Source organism: Ylistrum balloti, unplaced genomic scaffold (assembly GCF_031769215.1).
Source record: "Ylistrum balloti isolate Yb309-2 unplaced genomic scaffold, AGI_CSIRO_Ybal_v1 Utg370208, whole genome shotgun sequence".
NCBI classification, from domain to species: Eukaryota; Metazoa; Mollusca; class Bivalvia; order Pectinida; family Pectinidae; genus Ylistrum; species Ylistrum balloti.
The window spans coordinates 647977-667290 of NW_026782179.1; the positions used below are offsets into that span (position 1 = coordinate 647977).

General features: G+C 33.7%; 2 protein-coding genes across 2 annotated transcripts; one reads left to right on the forward strand and one right to left on the reverse strand.

Annotated features, from left to right (window-relative positions):
- Positions 1 to 598: 598 nt before the first annotated feature.
- Positions 599 to 13424, reverse strand: LOC132551575 (WW domain-binding protein 2-like). Its single transcript, XM_060215728.1, has 7 exons — positions 13330 to 13424; positions 10148 to 10250; positions 9215 to 9353; positions 7318 to 7407; positions 5403 to 5543; positions 4695 to 4793; positions 599 to 4265 (listed from the first exon to the last, which is right to left on the reverse strand). The coding sequence occupies exons 1-7, from the start codon at positions 13386 to 13388 to the stop codon at positions 4096 to 4098; spliced, it is 801 nt and encodes a 266-aa protein (XP_060071711.1). The 5' UTR covers positions 13389 to 13424; the 3' UTR covers positions 599 to 4095.
- Positions 13425 to 13626: 202 nt separating this feature from the next.
- LOC132551657 (uncharacterized) lies at positions 13627 to 17401 on the forward strand. The gene is made up of 4 exons (XM_060215832.1): positions 13627 to 13641; positions 14059 to 14491; positions 15119 to 15247; positions 16164 to 17401. Exons 2-4 carry the CDS (start codon positions 14206 to 14208, stop codon positions 16397 to 16399), a joined length of 651 nt encoding a protein of 216 aa, XP_060071815.1. The 5' UTR covers positions 13627 to 13641; positions 14059 to 14205; the 3' UTR covers positions 16400 to 17401.
- The last annotated feature ends 1913 nt before the right edge of the window (positions 17402 to 19314 follow it).

Sequence of the window (19314 nt, forward strand, 5' to 3'; positions counted from 1 at the left end):
TGTCATGAAACAAATTGTGATGCTGAATATAGTAAGCCAGTGTCAATACATGCATACCATCAAATCTGTCATCCTATACTAATAATTCTTACAAAGTTATTTCCTGAGGGAAATAAGCAGCGTTATGCTAAAAAATGCCATTTTTTAATGAAAATTACTGTCAAGTCATGAAGAAATGCGAGACCCATTTTGGTTATTAAAACACCTTCCATGCTACCCTTCACCCAGGGCATTTGATTCTACCATATCTGGGTGTTAAGAAGATTTTTGAAATTTATGTCAATTTGACTCCTTTTGGCCTTACCCATTATCTCTTTTGGGGGTTAGCCAGGTAATTTTTCAAGGGTCAAAATTTTCATGATTTTCTTATGAAATAGTTGAATTATATTTTACCAAATAAAAGAATATAAATTTTTTACATGTCCCATATTTCATTATTATATTTTTACAACCATGTGGGGATATGCATATGAAATTTGAGAATAGCTGTCCAGTACTTTGTTTGAGAACTGATGGATAGGTTCCATAGATGCAGAGCAATTACAAGGCTGCAGTCCACCTCCAATAATGACAAGCAAATAATAACAGAAATATCAAAGCCTTCACATATATTTATTTTGACATAGAAATAAAACAACGATGTGAGTATAGTTTGTACAATTGTAATGCTGAGTCATTTACCAGTCTTCCTTTATAGTGACATACAGAAATATCTACAGATCCTACAAACCCAATTTTTCCGTCTTTAGCCCTCGCATGACCATCATATGGGTTTATAAACACGACACATATTGTATCACATCAAAAACAATTCTGTTCTTTACCTACATTACAGCTTTGTTAATCATCATTCCTTGCCAGTTATCTTTGTACAGGATTTTTTTCTTGGGAGTTCAGAACACTTATTTAAAAAAATTTTGTGTATCGTAAATAATGCTATAAAGGATTCTGAAAATGCATCGGTGAGTACCAGAGGGAAAGTATATATGCCTGACTAAATTATCGGAGTACCAAATATCACCATGGTAACGAGTGCTCTAACACAATATGTACATCACAGGATAGACTGATTACAGTTACAGCACTGCAAACATATATACGTTATAAAATAACCATAATGCATATGATCTAATTTTGATGTTTGGATAAAATTTTACTCACGATGAAAAATCTGCCACCTCTTCCTTATGGAAAAGTCACAAAATATATACACTAGTATGTAAAATCATTAATGAAACAACACACTATACATTGGTAAAAATGATAATTTGAATATATATGTACAAACAGAATGCTATACATGTATATCATTACCATGATATTTATTGTAAACATACTGTACCAACACATTGCTATTTCCAAAGTTCTATGAAATAAACAGTTTCTACAGATCTGTGAAAACTGCCCCTGCAAACCAATCATATATAATCAATTTCCACAGATCTGTGAAATCGGCAGCAAAACTTGATCCTGACATGTACCAGTAAGCTGTCTTTACATAAATATGCAGCTGCACACATATCATTGCAAACTGATAAAAATGATTCCTCAAATTATTTTTATTTTCTTTCCAGCTTTGGGGGGATACGCCCCCACCCCAAACCCTCTACCAAGACATCAGCCCTGGATCCTGAGTTGACAGCTTCAGCCCCCAGCAACCCCTATGCATTCCTGTTTGCATACATGTCAAAATTACTTTGATACACACCTAACTTTGTTACTATAAAAGAAACTTATCACTACATACTTGAAGACAAGCAAAATCTATTGAAGTCACTTTCCATTAGTAAAATGTAAAAATGACATTAAAAGTATTGTGATATTAAATGACACGTTCTCAGCAATCGATAAAACCACAAGTGAACTTCTTACTCTTGTGTCATTATTGAAATTCTTATATCAGGTGTTAAATAGATATTAATGTGGTTTCTCTCTTCAGCTAAAGTAAATCAACCTTTCTTTGTTTATTTCTTTGTAATATGCAGCTAACATTCAATGAATGTCTTATAGGACAATAATACCATACTCTATACACTACTTCAATAACATTAACATGTATGCCTCTCCGTTGTATGTTCTCTTCAGAATACATTTCCTGTAATCAATGTTGTTGTTGACATACATCTGTCAACTGATTTGGTTCATTTGTACAAGGAGTTTAAGGTACAAGTTTTAAGTTTTGCAGTGAAGTGTTAACAAAAATAGTCACCAGAATGATGAACTCAAATATTTTGAATTACAATTTTTTTTTAATAATATCACAATATATAAATTTGTTTGGATTATGAAATTTCATCAGATGCTGCATGATAAAACCCTTCTTTATGAAGATCTGGTTACAATATATATATATTAAAAAACAAATGATGACAGCTTTTCTTTAAATACAATACATTCAGGTATTATCATTAAAACAACACTCTTTTTTAAGCACACAGTATAATTTTTTCTGGGATCAGTTGTTAGAGAAGTTTTTGACATTGTATCAGCACAGATGTATATAGTTCCTTAATAAGGTACAGAAGTGGTCATTTTCTATTTGATTGGTTCTGTGTGCAGTTGGTGAAATTCCTGCACATCTTGTGTTGTGTACAGGAAACATGTCCTTTTAAGGAATCATGATTTAAATCCTTGTAATACATACTGCTTGCATTGGTTTTATGTCTGATGAGTCATTAAAACATAAATTATCGGATAGCACAGACTAGATCATTTGCATATCCGTTTCACATTGTTTAAACTTAATCCAGCTATATATATTTATAGCCTATACATGGCTACACATTTGGTCTAGGCCTCTTACCTACCAAATGTATCCATCATTTAATGTTACTGTATTAGGTAAACCTAACTTAAGCCATCCCTTTCCTGGTTATCACAATCTTTGTCAATCATCTACCAAAATTTTTTCTCCCATGATAAAAGATAACATGAAGTGATATACATGTATTAAGAAACACTGAATCAATTTACCACATTTTCATTTACATAGATTATTTAGGGATAACATTTTTTCATCGAAACATGATTTCAACCAAAAAGTGGCATTAACTTAATTTCAATATATTTCAGACTTTTTTTCAAAATACAGGCTTTATTTAAATTAGATAAATCAATATATTTCAGACTTTTTTCAAAATACAGGCTTTATTTAAATTAGATAAATAAAAAATTCATGCTACACTGCACTACAGCTAAGTTTCCTGGTATAGGACAGTCTTGGAAGAAAATGAATATACATCAGTGTAGCAGCAAATATCCTTAAATAAGAAAAAAACAAATCATCTTGGAAAAAACAAGAGGCCCATGGGTCTTAAGGGTCATCTGACTATAAAGACCTATGTATGAAAGAGGCCAAATAGGCCTAAAACAAATTGCTCAACTACACAACAGCTTACATAAAGACATTGGTTAGTTCATAATGACATTTCTGCAAACTTGAAATCGTAAACAAATGTACACTAATGCCGTTACTCCGCACACATTTTTTGTTGAAAAACAATGCTTCAGGCCCTATATCTGCAACCTGGGCCTTTCGGTTATTGAGAAGAAGTTGTCTAAAGATTTCAATATTATACCCATGTGACCTTGAAAGTGGGTAAAAGTCATTCATATTAACAAACTTGGTAGCCCTTCACCCAATCATGCTTCAGTTCCCTGAAAGTTTGGCTACTGAGAAGAAGTTGTTTTAAAGATTTTTACAAATTTGACCCCTGTTATATTGAAAGAGGGTAAAGGTCATTCATATTAACAAACTTGGCAGCATTAATTTCATCATGCTATGGGTTCAATATCAGTACCCTGAGCCTTCTGGTTATCGAGATGTAGTAATTTGAATGGAAAGTTTATGTATGGCGGAAGACGGCTGACGAAACACGAAGGCTATAGGTCATCCTGACCATTCAGGTAAGATGACCTAATAAAATTAAGTTGGAATGAAACATTTTTGGTAAAAAGAAACATTACTTCAGTAATGTGACATATATCCTTAATTTAAATCAAAACTTCAGAAAGTTTTTGAACTTAAAGCGGGAAAGTTTAGGTCATAATATACCGGGTACATATGAATTACAGTCTACAGAGTAAAGGTCCTCATCAGTTGTTCTTCTTAGATGCTTCAGAATATGATGGGGGTGGGGCTCCATACTGAGGTGCACCGTATGGAGGGTTCTGGTAGGGAGGGGCCCCGTTGTTGGGTACGTACACATTGTGAGGGTTGGAAGGGTTGTAATAAGCTCCTCCAGCAGCCTCCTGGGCTTTCAAATCTGTAAAATGTAACAAAAGCCAAAATGAGAACATCAACTCTAAATCTAAACTGTATTTGCAATATATGCAATAATACTTTGAAACATCTCCTTATCCAGAAATCTGTGGCTCCATTTTTTATGATGTCATTCTGGAATTATGATAGACATATTTTAAATAAATTCTCAGGTGTCATTGTTACAATTTTTTCAGTGTCACAAATATATCATGTCAACTGATTCTATCGCAGAACTTCAGTCAGCCTTAGACACCATAAAGGTTGTGATTTTTTATGGTTACAATTATTGTGAATACACAAAATTTGAGGCAAAAAGCACATAAATTTGACAGAAAATGTGTTTTTATCCATATTTTATCCACATATACATCTGTATTTCATAGTTTTAATGATACATGTAATACTATATTTAACTGAAGTTGTTCTGTACCTGCAGCTGTGCCATTGGTCTGGGGTGGAGGATAGGAAGGGCATGAGGGGTCTACCCCTGGGTATGGAGGTGGGGCATCTGTAGTGTACACATACTCAGCTGAAAGACAACATATATTACAATCAGTCTGATGATATTAATCAGTTGATATGTACATCAGGATGAAGTTATTGTAGCAGGAAGTTTTATGATAGAAATAGTACAGATCTTCATGACAAGACAAGCACTACTTAATTGTGATCATTAGTCTCCTAGCAAGAACAGAGGGGTATTAAGCTTTGTGTTGTGTCCATCTGTCCTTTTGCACTTTTATTATCTACCTCCTACACTACCTGTCACTGGAACTTCATATTTGGGGCATGGGTCAACCTAGGTGAGGCAGTAAGTCATGTATGAATAGTTGATTGCTTAAACCTCCATTTCAACCTTTGATCTAATTCAAATAAAAAATTTTCTAATATCCACTGAAACATTGCACATGGGTCAACCTAGGTAAAGCAGCATGCCATGTAAAAAAAAAAAAAGGGTAAATTTTGCTTACATCTTTGACCTTCAACCAGCATAAAAAAAGGTTTATTCAGGCCTCATCTCAGGCACTTCTTGTCACCAGAAATTTTTATTTAGGTCTCAGGTTCATCCTACTTGGTGCATTGGCTACATTATTAAGTAGATGAATATATTCATATTGAAGGGTGTAGTCATACTTACGTGGTGGGGCTGATGGGAATGTTTGGTAGGGTACCCAACCATAGTTTCCCTGTGGTGGAGTATAGGCTGGGGGTGGGGCCTGATACACTGGACCCTGGGGGGGAGTGTATGCTGGAGGTTGGTGGCGAAAATTCCTGGAGGCTGAAAGAACATCAAAACAAAAACTTTAGGAATTCAATAGTTCCACAATGTATGATGCAGCTACTTAAGTATTAGTGATTGTAACTCGACCATTCATAACTTAATATAATATGATAAATAGATTTAATAAAAAAAATACACCTTTGAGGAAGTCTATACACAAGAGGCCCAGTAGACCTGTATCTCAAATACAACTGTTTGGTTGACAACAGTAAATATTGCTTATGTTTTATTGATCTTATATGACTCCCAGTACTATGGAAGACTATACCTTTAGAAGTATCTGTTTCTAAAAAAAAAGTTTCAAGGAACTTTAATTATGACCCCTGCAACTAAGTTAGGTGGGGTATATACTGGAATCAGCTTGTCTGCCTATCTCTCCATTAAAAAGTTTTGTCCATACAACTTCTCCTAAACATGTGAACCAATTTCAATGAAACTATAAAGGAATGTTAGGGGCCATGTGTAGATGTGCATGCAGGTATTTTAAGCAGAAATTTGGGTTGCACTGGTAACCAGGTCACTATAAACAGGTTTTTATGTAATGGCCATAACTCATCAATCCTTTCATCAACTTTATTGAGACTGTGAAGTGGTGTGATTTATCAATATTAGTAATTTCACTCATCATATGTTTCTAGAACTGTTACTCTGGAAAAATGATGGAGGCTCCTGATGGGTCGAAATTGAGATATTGTCAGATTGAAATTCAAAATTGAAATACAAGAGTTATGAGAGAAGGCAATTACAGTGGTACCACTTCCACAAATATCTGATGTCACTATACACAAGTTTCCAAATAAAGTGCCATAACTATTAGCCCTTGAATTGATTTTATTTAAACTTGATAAGTGCTATAGCTAATTATAACCTTTAATTTCTGATGTTGTTTGTTGTGTCCTTATTTGGGAATGTGTTATTACTTACTTCAATTGACCAAGATTTACATGCCAGTATCATTGATGAAGCAGAAGTTGCTTACTATTCCAGAACACCTGATCTTATTCCTGTGCTTTTTAAAGCATCTTCATGTACCTGTAAATCTTTTCTTTTGTTTTGTTTTTATTTTATTCTTGGTTCATCAAACTTGAGTTTGAATGAAGATTCTGTTAATGTCAGGATTTTCTTTGTCGTTTTTATAGACCCTGAGCCATGACCTTAGCTGTACACAATATACATCACTCTCTGGTCATTTTGAATAGTTGGGCTAGTAAGAAATGACAAGTAAGTCTTGATTCTCTCCAAAACCTGAAGTCTAAGCCAGCATAGACAACTGGATAGTTAATAGCTTCACGTCAAAGTGTAGGTAAGTAACTTTTATCTATATGGTTCCGATATATCAAATCCACAATACTTACCTACGTATATGAAAATTGAGCAGATTGATTGAGAGTGATTCTCTTGAAAATTCATGCTGTCCTAATATCAAATGCACTTAACAATAATAAATACAGCTGTATAGATTATATTCAACCTAGAAGCATCCATGTTCTAACACATTCAGGTTCTCATCGATGTGAACATTTGATAAGTTTTTCATCCCGTTTATAAGCAAATTTTATCCCCAAAGCAATGGAAAAATACCATTAATTACCACTTGTAAGTAAATGAACAACTTTACTATTGCAATAAAAAAAATGAAGAAAGTGACAATATTTCTGTTATGAATAGTTCTGATCTCAAAATAGTCCTGTTAAGCACTCTGACAACCTTCAAATTTTCCAGTTTTTTGGGTGCTTAATAGGTCAAATAGGATAGAAATCTTTCCACATACCTAGTTGACCAGCCTTCAACATTGCTGTACCAAACTCTATGGCCCCACCACTTGTAAACCAGAGCTTGAATCTGCAGTCTCCCATCCAGCCTGTTGAGAGAGAGAGGTGGAAGTACAGTCAACTATGAAAAATTACCATGTTATTGAATCATTTTCCATTGAGAAAATTCCTGAATATCATGACTGAATTCAGGACAAACAAGACATGTTTATGTCTTTGTTTAAGACACTATGTCCCAGGTCTAAACAAAATTTTGAAGTGGAACATTAAATCTGTACTTTGTAAGGCATGTGCTAATTGCATGCACATTTTGTGAAACACTTGTGGTGATGCTTTATTTCAACTTCATAACAAATATAGGTCAAAGGTCACTGTCAAGGTCACATGGTAATGCAATAATTATGGTCAATGTTAAAATTTTTCAAATGTAGGTAAAAGGTCACCGTTAAGGTCACATGATACCACCAGAAAGGTCTTGTCACAAGGAACATACATGCCAGATATGAAATCCCTACCTCTTATGGTGCAATAGTTATTGGCAAGGTTAAAGTAGACAACAGAGAAACAAACAGAGAGCAAAAAAACAATGTGGCAAAGTCAGCCCAAGTCAATTTTAAAAACCCCTTTATGGTACAATAACGACATTCAAGTGGGCAATAGATATATCTGCTATCCAGTATTGTTTAATGCTAGTATATATACCATCAATTACCTGATTAAAAAAAACTGATCGTTTGACATTTTTCTCCTTTGATGAGTTTCTTCATAAATTTTCAATCAATACCAACTATTTACAGTATCATGACTTGATTACAGCCGTCAAGTGTTTCTTGAGAAAACAAAAAGGTGCCAAAGATTTCTACAATTCTATTATTAAACCAGCACCAACCCCTACTGGTGTTCGGAAAAGGAGTGATGATTTTGACTTTGATGATCAGAAGTGGAAAAATATATTAATAATTCCGTTAACTTTTACAAAAAGTTCTAATCTACAGTGGTTTCAAGTAAGGATTATACATCACATTCTGGTTACGAACTCCTTTCTTTTCATTTTATTATATATATATATATATATATATATATATATATATATATATATATATATATATATGTATATATGTATTCATGAGTGAGTATATGTGTGTGAGGAAATATCTTTGATAAGTGTAGGTGATATGATTTTGTATTTGTGTGTGTGAGTATTTTGTTAAGTACATCTAAGTTTGCTATGTGAGTGTAAGTGGGTGTAAATGTTGATGAGTGAGTTTGTGTGCAGGAAGTAGTAGATACATGTGCATGATGATAAAGATGGTGATGATGATGATGATGATGATGATAAAGATGATGATGATGAAGATGATGATGATGATGATGATGATGATGATGATGATGATGATGATGATGATGATGATGAAGATGATGATGATGATGCATGTACATGTGTAGGAAGTATTCAAGTCATAGCACACAAGTGTGAGAGTGTGAGTGTATGTTTTTGTGTGGTTTCTCTTGCATATTGTGTATTGTGTGATTTGTAAAAACTTGTCGAAAAATAAATGAATTACAAAAAAAAAAAAAAAAAAAAAAAAAAAAATAATGCCCCCCCCCCTATCTTTCGATCCAGGGCATAAAGAATTTTGAAGAAAAATTGGCCAAAATGAATGTCAAAAAATATAGAGGGATGAGTACTTAACAGATAGTTAAAACAATTACATATTTTTCATATAAAAGATCAAATGATAATCACATGTTTACACTTTGAGTTACGGAACAAGATAAAATACACAGAAGTGAAGTGGTTAAAACCAGTATTTCACATGAATGCATGAGATTGGAGGTACCTGGTATATCCCCTCTAAGAGCTAAAGGAACAGTACAAACACATTTTGACCTTACCATTATTCTCTGGATTAATTTTCCCTTTGATGTAATTTGCTCCAAATACCGGTTGTTCTAGTTCCACCTCTCGCATACAGTAGAACGGCATACTGAAGGACTGGAGCATGTCATCTGTTTTTTTATTGGTGAAGATAACCTATACAACATTCAGGACAAAATATTCAATATAAATCCAACGAGAGTGTTAATTATAACAGCAAGTTAATAAATCCATTTTATGATGTATACTTTACAGTGAACCACAAATACAAACGGTGAGGACATATGTGAAACCCTGAAACACTACACAAACCTTCAGATCAATATTTGGTGTGAATCATAAAGTATTTAGAAAACTTGAGGTACAGAACAAACTGACAGACCATAACTAATTAATCTTCATTAATATGCATAAATAAACAAGTGAAGATTGTTGATCAATTCCAATATTCACTTTTTACAAATCTTGACACCAAATTAGGTATCAATCATACAGCAATATCGAAAGTATGAAAGACAGACAAGCGAATGGAAGGAAGGAGAGACTTAATGTTTAAAGTTGATAGGAAATCCTTATTTTCTTTTGAAAAAGTGTATAACCTTGACCAGGAAAGACTCCCTACATCTGCTGTTGACCATCACATGCTATCTTAATAATCTTCCAACCCATAGAATCATGTTTTTAGTTGACCTTGATTCCTATATGTTTATCACCACTATGACCTTGACTTATGTGCAATATTTGAACTGTCCATCTTCAGTCCTTTATTAAAATAAACACTACCTTCATACCTTGCCAATCATGACCTCAACACAAGCATTCCTCTACTAGTTGACATGGATCAAAGACTTTACTCATCAAGTTGACTTTGATACAGAATCATTAACCTTTTGACCTTTACACTTACATTATACAAAGATAAATCTTTGACCTTTACCCTATATACTTACCCTATGTGTTGTTAAGTAAATCCTTCCCTTCTTGTTCCCCTTGAAATGAGCCAGGTCTTTACAATCAAAGCCCATCTCGACGCCATCACAATAAACAAGAATCCTGTAAAAGAAATGAAATAAATTGTACTTCTTCTGGTATATACCATAAATGTTTAAAGTATTTATAGACATAATGATACATAGCTATTCTAACTCCAAGCATTTGAAAATGATATATATATTTCATTTTTTGATACCTTCATGTAGGCAGATTTCCAGTGAACAAGAGGTCAGATGGACCTGCATCACTAACTTGGTATTCATTCACATAATAATTTCAAGAAAACGTTAAAATTTCACATAATTGACATTCAAAGTCTTAGTTTATGTAGAGAAGTTGTTGAGAGGTTTTAACATAATTGTTCAAGAAACAGAAACCAGTCATGTACATGTACCACCATTCTAAACTTCAGAAGAAGCTGTCTGAAGGTTTTAACATCCGACTCCAATGACCTTGAATATAGGTCAAGCTTATCACATTAGAGTCAAGCTGTATGCAAAGAATCTTTCAGACAAATAACATGATTCCAGGCTTTTTGATGAATCAGAAGTTGTTTCAAGGTTCTAACAAATCTGACCCTTATGACCTTCAATATAGACAAAGTAATTTCTCTATTACTTAAACTGGCTGTCTTCTCTGGAACCTATATATACAATGTTCCAGGTTATTACTGAACATGGAAATTTGGCTTATTAGAAGTCATTTGAATTTTTTGACACTTGTGACCTTAAATATGGTTCAAGGTCATTTCCTTTTGCAAATTTTGTTGGGCTTCATCCCAGAAATCTACTTGCAAAATATAAGGCCTTTTGGTTTATCAGAAGAAGTCAACAAACTTTCCCCCTGTCACATAATCATAAAAATCTCTTGCTTCATATGTTGGGTGATAATGGTAGAATCAGTTCAATTAAATTGCACTGCAAGGAGGACATCAGTTTTGTTCCTGATGTCATAAAAGGCAACTAAATTTGGGGACTTATCCCTTCAAAGTTTAGTTTAAAACTATTTCTATTGTCTCTTTTGAGTGTCTTTTTTGGATTTCTTTATATCACATGTATGACATTGTATCATATGTATGACATTTATATCACATCACATGTATGACATTTATATCACATGTATGACATTTATATCACATATATGACATTCATATCACATATATGATATTTATATCACATGTATGACAATGTCCCTCGACAAAGTCCAAAGGAGGAGTCCCAAAAGCAACAAATATCTGTAACTGTATTATTGCCTCATAGATACCCAACTGGGCTATGATATGACAGGAGAGCACCTCAGATGCGAGGCTTCATAGCGATGAGCTTGAAAGACTCTACCATAGTGCTCGAGACAGTACTGTATTCCAGATGGTTCCAGTCAACTGCAGTGCACACAAAAAAGGGATTTCTGTATTGTTCAGACTTGCCGTGTGGAATGTCTCATTTACTACTATTTCTTATTGATGATTTAACAATGTGGAATGTTTCACAGTTCTCAGATGTTTTTGCTTTGATTCTACAGTTTTATTTCTTGAAAGTAATTGACCGCCATTGTGGCATTGCTTGTATCTGCCCATCAACAAATTGATAAAAGAATATGAGACATTGGTGTAGTCTTCTTGTTTGGAGTGATGAAAAGTTTAGTTCTTGTAACATTTTGGCCATTCTTCCTTCCTCTCTGAATAGGTAGTCATTTGTAATGAATCTTAATCTTGTCTTATGATGCTTTCTAATGTTGCTGTCTCTTTGATTGTACAGGGGTCCAAGATAATTGCTCTGTATTCCATGATTGACCTGACAAGAGTTATATAATATGCTGTTTTGCATTCCTTGGAACAGTGTTAGAGGTTTCCTCACAGGAATCCAGTTGTAGAGCCCGCTGTTATACAGGTGTTGTTAATTGGTTCGTTCCATGTCAGATCTCCTGATATTTGGATATTTTGATATAGATTGGATGAACTTTCCAGTATGTGGTTGTGTTTCTTATACTGAGGATGTAACATTACCCCAGTTTCTTACCCACATTTTCAGATTCTTCAGATCATTTTGGAGTGCTGTGTGGTCTTGTTCATTATTTATCTCCATGTATAATAAACAATCATCTGCAAAGAGCCTTACTGAGCAATTCAGTGCTTCTGGCAGGTCATTTATGTGGTACAGAATGAGGAAAGGGCCTAGTACTCTTCCCTGTGGTACTCCAGAGTCTGGATTGATATCATCAAAGTTTTCCCCTTTCAGGGCCTTACATATTTTCCACTTTATTGGGAGTGATGTTAACCATGCTTCAGTTTGTCCCTGTATCCTCTATTGTTCTATTTTGAAAAGAATTTTGTTGTGTGGAACAGTCAAAAACCTTTGAGAAATTCAGAATTATGATATCTACCTGCTTGCTTTTGTCATATGATTGCAGTAAATCACTGATGGTGACTATCAATTGTGTTTCACAGGAAAACCTAGATCTGGAACCTTGGTTTAGTGCTGTCAACATTTTTGTTTTTTTTTCTTTCTTGATTTTTCATCAGTTGACTGCATATGTATTCTAGTGCCTTGCACAGTACGTATGTTTAGGATACCAATAATTAGTTTTCCACTGCCATCGTCTATTATTAATTAAGCATTAATTTGGAATTATTTTTAACTGTAAGAGCAAGTGCTAGTTGGTCTGTACCCAGAGTGCTCTGTTTGGGACATGATCTGATGGTTTTTATGGGGTTTATTTTTCATGATAGTTTGACTGCTCCATCCTCCTTGATTTTGATATGAGTGATGTTTAACGTTTGAGGCATTTGCTGGTCTATCCTCTTAGGAATACTAATGAGGATTCCTCACTGTTTGTGTTAAGTATAATTTACTGGGCAGATAAAGAAGAATGCTTCATTTTTTGTACTGTAATTATGTGTAAATGTAAACGTTGACATGTCTAGATTCGGCATATCTGGTTATCAATTATTCAAATTCTTATGACAAACTGGTAAACTAAGATTTGGTCATAAGAACATGATTCACTAAAAGGAAACTACCTACATTCAGTTAAATATTAAACTGATAACTGGCCAATAGACCGCTGGCAATAGATCGATCGAGTGCTGTCTGCCTCCTCTACTTAAAACCGTTCGCGACTTGATAAACTGAATATCTACCTTTCGCCTGAAAAGATCAGAACACCTCCAAACTGTGCGTGTGCGGTGTTGACGGACATCTTGCAGTTGTTCAGCAATTTGTTGATGTTCCTGCTATCACGTCATTTGACTTACATTCGGAAACCTTGTTATTTTATTTATGCTCCAAGATATATGAAAGACTCCAATATGTTCCGATAGTAAAACTCGGCCTCGATTGAACGTTTGAATTTGAGCTATGATATAGAACTGCATAACAAACGTATTTGGTGATCTAGACGACTATTTGGAAATGAACATAGACGAGATACGGATAAGAACGTCCTACTTTTTGTAAGTGTGTTACACAACGCATTTCAATATTGATATTTCAGCAAGCAGTTTAATTTGACGTGGTTATGTCATTGCATATATGACATTATTTGCGGTGACACGAAATTATTGCATCAGTATCTTGTGTTCATTTCACCCTATTTGTATACCGTCAAGACGGTGAATGACGGATTTTTTTTCACCCACAACTTTTGTGATTATAAAGACTCCATGGCATTCAATGTAAACCCTCTGGCCATAGGGATATGTTCGTTAGATACTGCGAAAGTTAATGTATATAAATCTTGTAACTGGGATATGTTTTCATCTGTGCATAAGTTAATGTTATAATAATGAGTTCAGTGAAGTGAAAAACTACTTATTAAATGTAATTATAGACTTCTATATTGAACCACAATTAGATGTCTTTCGTTTCAGATTGACTGTACCTGTATACAAAGATATCCAAAAGTATGATTATCCAGTTTAAATATATGATCTATGCATGTAACGGAATGACGACTGACTAATTCTAGAAGAGAGTGCGTGGCTTAACAATCATATGCACTGATCTTGATTTGCAAAATGACCGCTAACCATGGTCAGCAGGCCTCTAGCCCAAGGAACTCTGGAGGGGGTGTGTCTGTCCGTCCGAGCCATCGGTCATATCGCGAATATGTACGCCAGCAGCGTAATCTGGTTGTGAAGGAGGAAGACCTGGGTAGTCCAAGGTTATGGCGCCAAATGACATGTGGATTTGTTTGTGCAGCCTGTGTAGGACTTTGCATGCTGACAGTTGGTAGTGTGTTTATTGCAGAGGCAATACACTCTCAGTACTCGATCACCATCATGCTGTGTGTCATGGGAATGGGTAGGTTGTCACTGATTTAAAGAAAAGCATTGATATTTACCCTGCAAGTTAACAATGTGCTACATATCTCAATGCCTCAGTAGCCATGCATTATTGCTAAAAATAACACACTGAATGTATTTTTGTTTCCCTATTGACAATGTAGTAAAAGCTACAATGTTGTTCATATAACTGGTAAAAGGTATACCGATTGCAATGTGAAATACATCTTCAATTATTTTGTTTGGGTTTTTTCTTAGTAAAACATTTCACATAAAACATACAACAAAAAAAAAGATCTGTTCTGATCGTTAATGATAGTACTATCTTAATATCATAAAAGATCAAACTTAACAGTGTGAGTTTTTGTCTATTTGAAGCAAAGATGTGAAATTGTTATTAAGGTACTTAATCTCCTTCAGAAGAAAAAAGAAAACGCATAGACATTAGACCCAATAAAAAAATCTTTAGAATGGAAATTAATTAGCTTTTGGATTCCAGATTATGAATGCAATGTTAATATATGAAATATTTATTTATGATAGGTACTGAATGATCTCTTTCCAGGTACAGGGCATCCAGTTCTCATCTGTAAGTATGATTGACATAGTTTATACCACAGGCTGAAAATCATTTTGTACCTTTCAGTTTGTGGACTCATCATCTTGGTTGGAACATTGATCTTAGGGAAACTTTGGATATCAAGGAAATGGAGGATAGCCCATGGACAGCAGCCCTCCCAACACCCACCGCAACAGTGTTTTCACACTTGTTCAGGTATGTACAATGAAATATTAGTCAGTTTGTCCCTTTCAACACACACCACAAAAGTGCTTTCACACCAGTTCAGGTACAGGACAACATCAGTCATATTGACCCTCACAACACCCACCACAACATTGTTTTAACTCCTTTTAAGGTACAGGACAACATCAGTCAGATTGACCCTCACAACACCCACCACAGCTGTGTTTTCACACCAGTTCAGGTATAGTGCAACATCAGTCAGATTGACCCACACAACACTCACCACAGCTGTGTTTTCACACCAGTTCAGGTATAGCACAACATCAGTCAGATTGACCCACACAACACTCACCACAGCTGTGTTTTCACACCAGTTCAGGTATAGCACAACATCAGTCCTGATTCATTACTGATCATAAAAAATGGAATTAAAGAAAATCAAATGGTCCTGTACATTTATACATGTGAGTCTGTAAATAATTATGATGTTTCAATTCCTTTTTCATAGGTATTTCAAATTCAAAATCAATTCAATTTGTGGGAAGAATCAAATTTGTCACTACAAAAAATTCATATTAAACTTCACATGCATCGTATGTAGCATACAATAATAATGTGAGAAAAGGAACAAGAACAACGTAATTAACCAACCTGGACTTACACTTTTGTGTTATCATGCACCATGTCATAACTAAATAAATCTTTTATGATCTGAAATCTTTTATTGTTGTTCAGGGCTCAATATCAAATACCTTTATGCCAGTGGCAATCTCTTGGTTTGGAATTGTGATTGTAGTGAATTGTACATTTTACACAAATTTCATTTATTTGATGTTTTGCATGTAATGTATTGTATCTGACATTTAGTCATTTTGGTACTTTGATTTTGAACTGGTCACATATCTGAACGTGTAATGAAATACTAATGTTAGTGTTACGTTAACAGTAATCAACACGCCCTCCCAAGATCAGCTGGCTTACACTACGGATCTTCCTCCAGCCTATGAGACCATTATGATGACTGACCTACCCCCAGGGGTAATTTCCCCCGTCCACCCTCCCGACACCGAGCCATCCACTTCCAACTCTGTGACCAGGCATCAAGTGAAAGCTGTCATGGCACTTCCTCCGAATTATTCAGATGTAGCAGCTCCATTGCCCTCCTACGGTGAACCTGTTTAAAATCAATATCACCAGGAACCAAACTGATATAGCCAAATTTTCACACTAGAAATATTCTTATATTTTAATCTACATATGTATGTTAAGTTCTGAGTTGATGCACATTTCTGACATTATTTTCATCCGAATTTTCTTTTTCCTATGATTTAGGAAGAAAAGCATAATTGAAATGATATTCAATAGGAGTTGGATCAAGATATCTTTAAAAGTTTGACAGATGTATTGTTATTTTGGTAGTTTTATATGTTTATGTGCTTTTAAAAGAATCTTAATGATTGGTAAACGTCCTGATACCAAATTTTTTCTTGTGAATCATTGAATATTAAAAATAAAAGTAACACCATCTGTTTGTAGCCCAAAGATAACAAAGTTTGCATGCTGTATTGTAATACATTGTTTTGAAACATCCTGTAACACATCTACACACACGAAGGTAATTTGTTATTGTGCTGTTTGGTTTGTTTTTACTCCAAACTCAATCTGAACATGATCTGTACGTTAGTTACAGTATTGGCCATGATATCGCCTGGTTGTGATCATTCCAGATGATGGTTGACACACTAACACACAGGAAATGTTAAGATAGTGTCGTTGGGTTGAAGGACATCGAGAAATAATGAGTTTAACATCCTAAATATATGGTGTATACATGTACCGGTATTAGGAATAGTTATGTGATATACAAATTATGTATCAAAGAGGAAAACATGAATTTTATATGTAACTTTTTATTGGTTTCACTATGTCACCTTCAGCAGACAAATGACCAATGAGGGTGTATACACCAAGTTATGAAGTGCATAGGAATAGCAATCAAGACCTTGTCTTTCACTCTTAAAGTATAACTTGATTGTAAATAACAAACAAATGACGGGAAGTTGTTAAATAGGATTCTGCTGTTCGTACTTACCTATCTGGACAAAATATATAAAATAATCCTGTTTTATTAATGATGACGAGTATTGAATAGTAAACATCTACAATATCATTGTGTGATGTCATTAGCTGTATTGATAAGTATCCTTTATTGTTTAATTTCAATATTTCTTTAAAATTGATGATTTACGTACATCTCTAATCAAAATTAGATCTTAAAAGATCAGAAAATTTAACAAAACAAATCACATTGACAGAAGTGCTTGACTTTTGATTTTTAGTCTTGTATAAGTCTACATGCCACGTTTCAAGCTACTAAAGCAAAATTAATAGAATATTTGCTATTTAGGCATGTTTGCCAGCCATTTAAATCTGCTACGTTATTGATTTTAATGGACAAGATATAAAAAAGAACTTTGGTTAAGATGGGAAGAATATCATCTTATAGTATATGAATATGCAATAGTTAAGACAATTAAATGATTTGATTGTTTATGTTATTCTGGATTTTATGAATTCAGTATCTTTTAAGTGTCCATGTTCATATTTTTAAATTCCAAAGTTGAAACTCTATCAATTTGTGATGTTTTTCATTATGAATTATTCAAAATATACAATAACTAACGATATATGTGTGATGACCAATATTTCTTTCAAAGATCAAATGGATTACATTGATATAACAATTTTGTTAACATTTCTGAAATGTTATTCATCATGTTTATTAATAATAATTCTTTTTGATATGTTACATTGTATAATTTTATTTATTATTTTATTTTTGTATTTATTTCTAAAAGCTAAAGATTTAATCCATAAAATTTAGGGCACATGAAAGTTTCTGTGTTTTTATGTATGAACTAACAATATAGATGTGTAACTGCAAACTGTTAACAAATTTTATTGAGCCACGAGTTTCTATCAAATTATTGGCATTATACAGAGGAGTGATATTATCAAAATGATTGTGGAAAGGGAGCTAACTGTGTATTGCGCTTTATTTAGTCATTGTAGCATGCACACACATATGTGCACACTCACACACACATACATATACAATATGCTTTAACAAAAATCATTTTGAATAATTTATTTGACTCTGTAATAATTATTCTACTCAATATATATATAGGCTGTGCTCTGGACTCTATTCTGATCTCATTGATATTTTCTTATGCAATTTGGTTGCAAGGAGCCTTAATTTGTGTTAACTTCCAGTTGTTATTTGTGTAAGTATCATGATTGTTGTACTGTTGTTAATTTTAAGTGATATGAAGAATCTTGTTTTGTAGATATACATCATAGGGCCATACTGAATTGATTACCTGGTTTTTATTTGTATACAATTTTTAAAGCAGTTCTATACAAAATTAATTTAAATAAAATGCATGTAAGGCTCTGCAAATTTAATTTACATAATAAATTATGTTGCATATTTTGAGGTTGTATCTAATTACTTTCATGTTTTGTATAGAATTACCTTTTTATTTTAGATATTTCCGATGATAAGATTAAAATACTTTTACAAACAGATTTACAGAGCATTCTTACTTGATAATTACTGATAGTAACATTACAATAAAAATTGAAAATATAAATTTTTTTTCGTATAAACGATCAAAAAATCATCACATGTTCTTTATGAATGGGAGTTTCTTTATCAGACAACAACTTGCTAGTTTCTCAATTTTATTTATTGCTTAAAGTCTTTATGAAAATGTTTGACAAAATAAACACAAAAAGATAAATTATCACTCTTACTTTGATTGCAATGATAAAAAAAAAAACGATTTAAATTTAAAAAAAAAATGATCTTTTTCAAATCTGTCTGCTTTTGTTACCAAGGTGACTTGGAAGTTGTGACCATAGATCCATCTCACCATCTTTTATTGCTTAACATTGTTTTTTGTTTCATGTCATATATATATATAAGAATATCACTGTCTGAGGCATCCCATATAGAGTTGTTTCAAGCTTGGCAGTTTCGCAGATAGAACTAGATAGCCAAGTGTCTCTTCGGATTGTATTAGACACCTGTT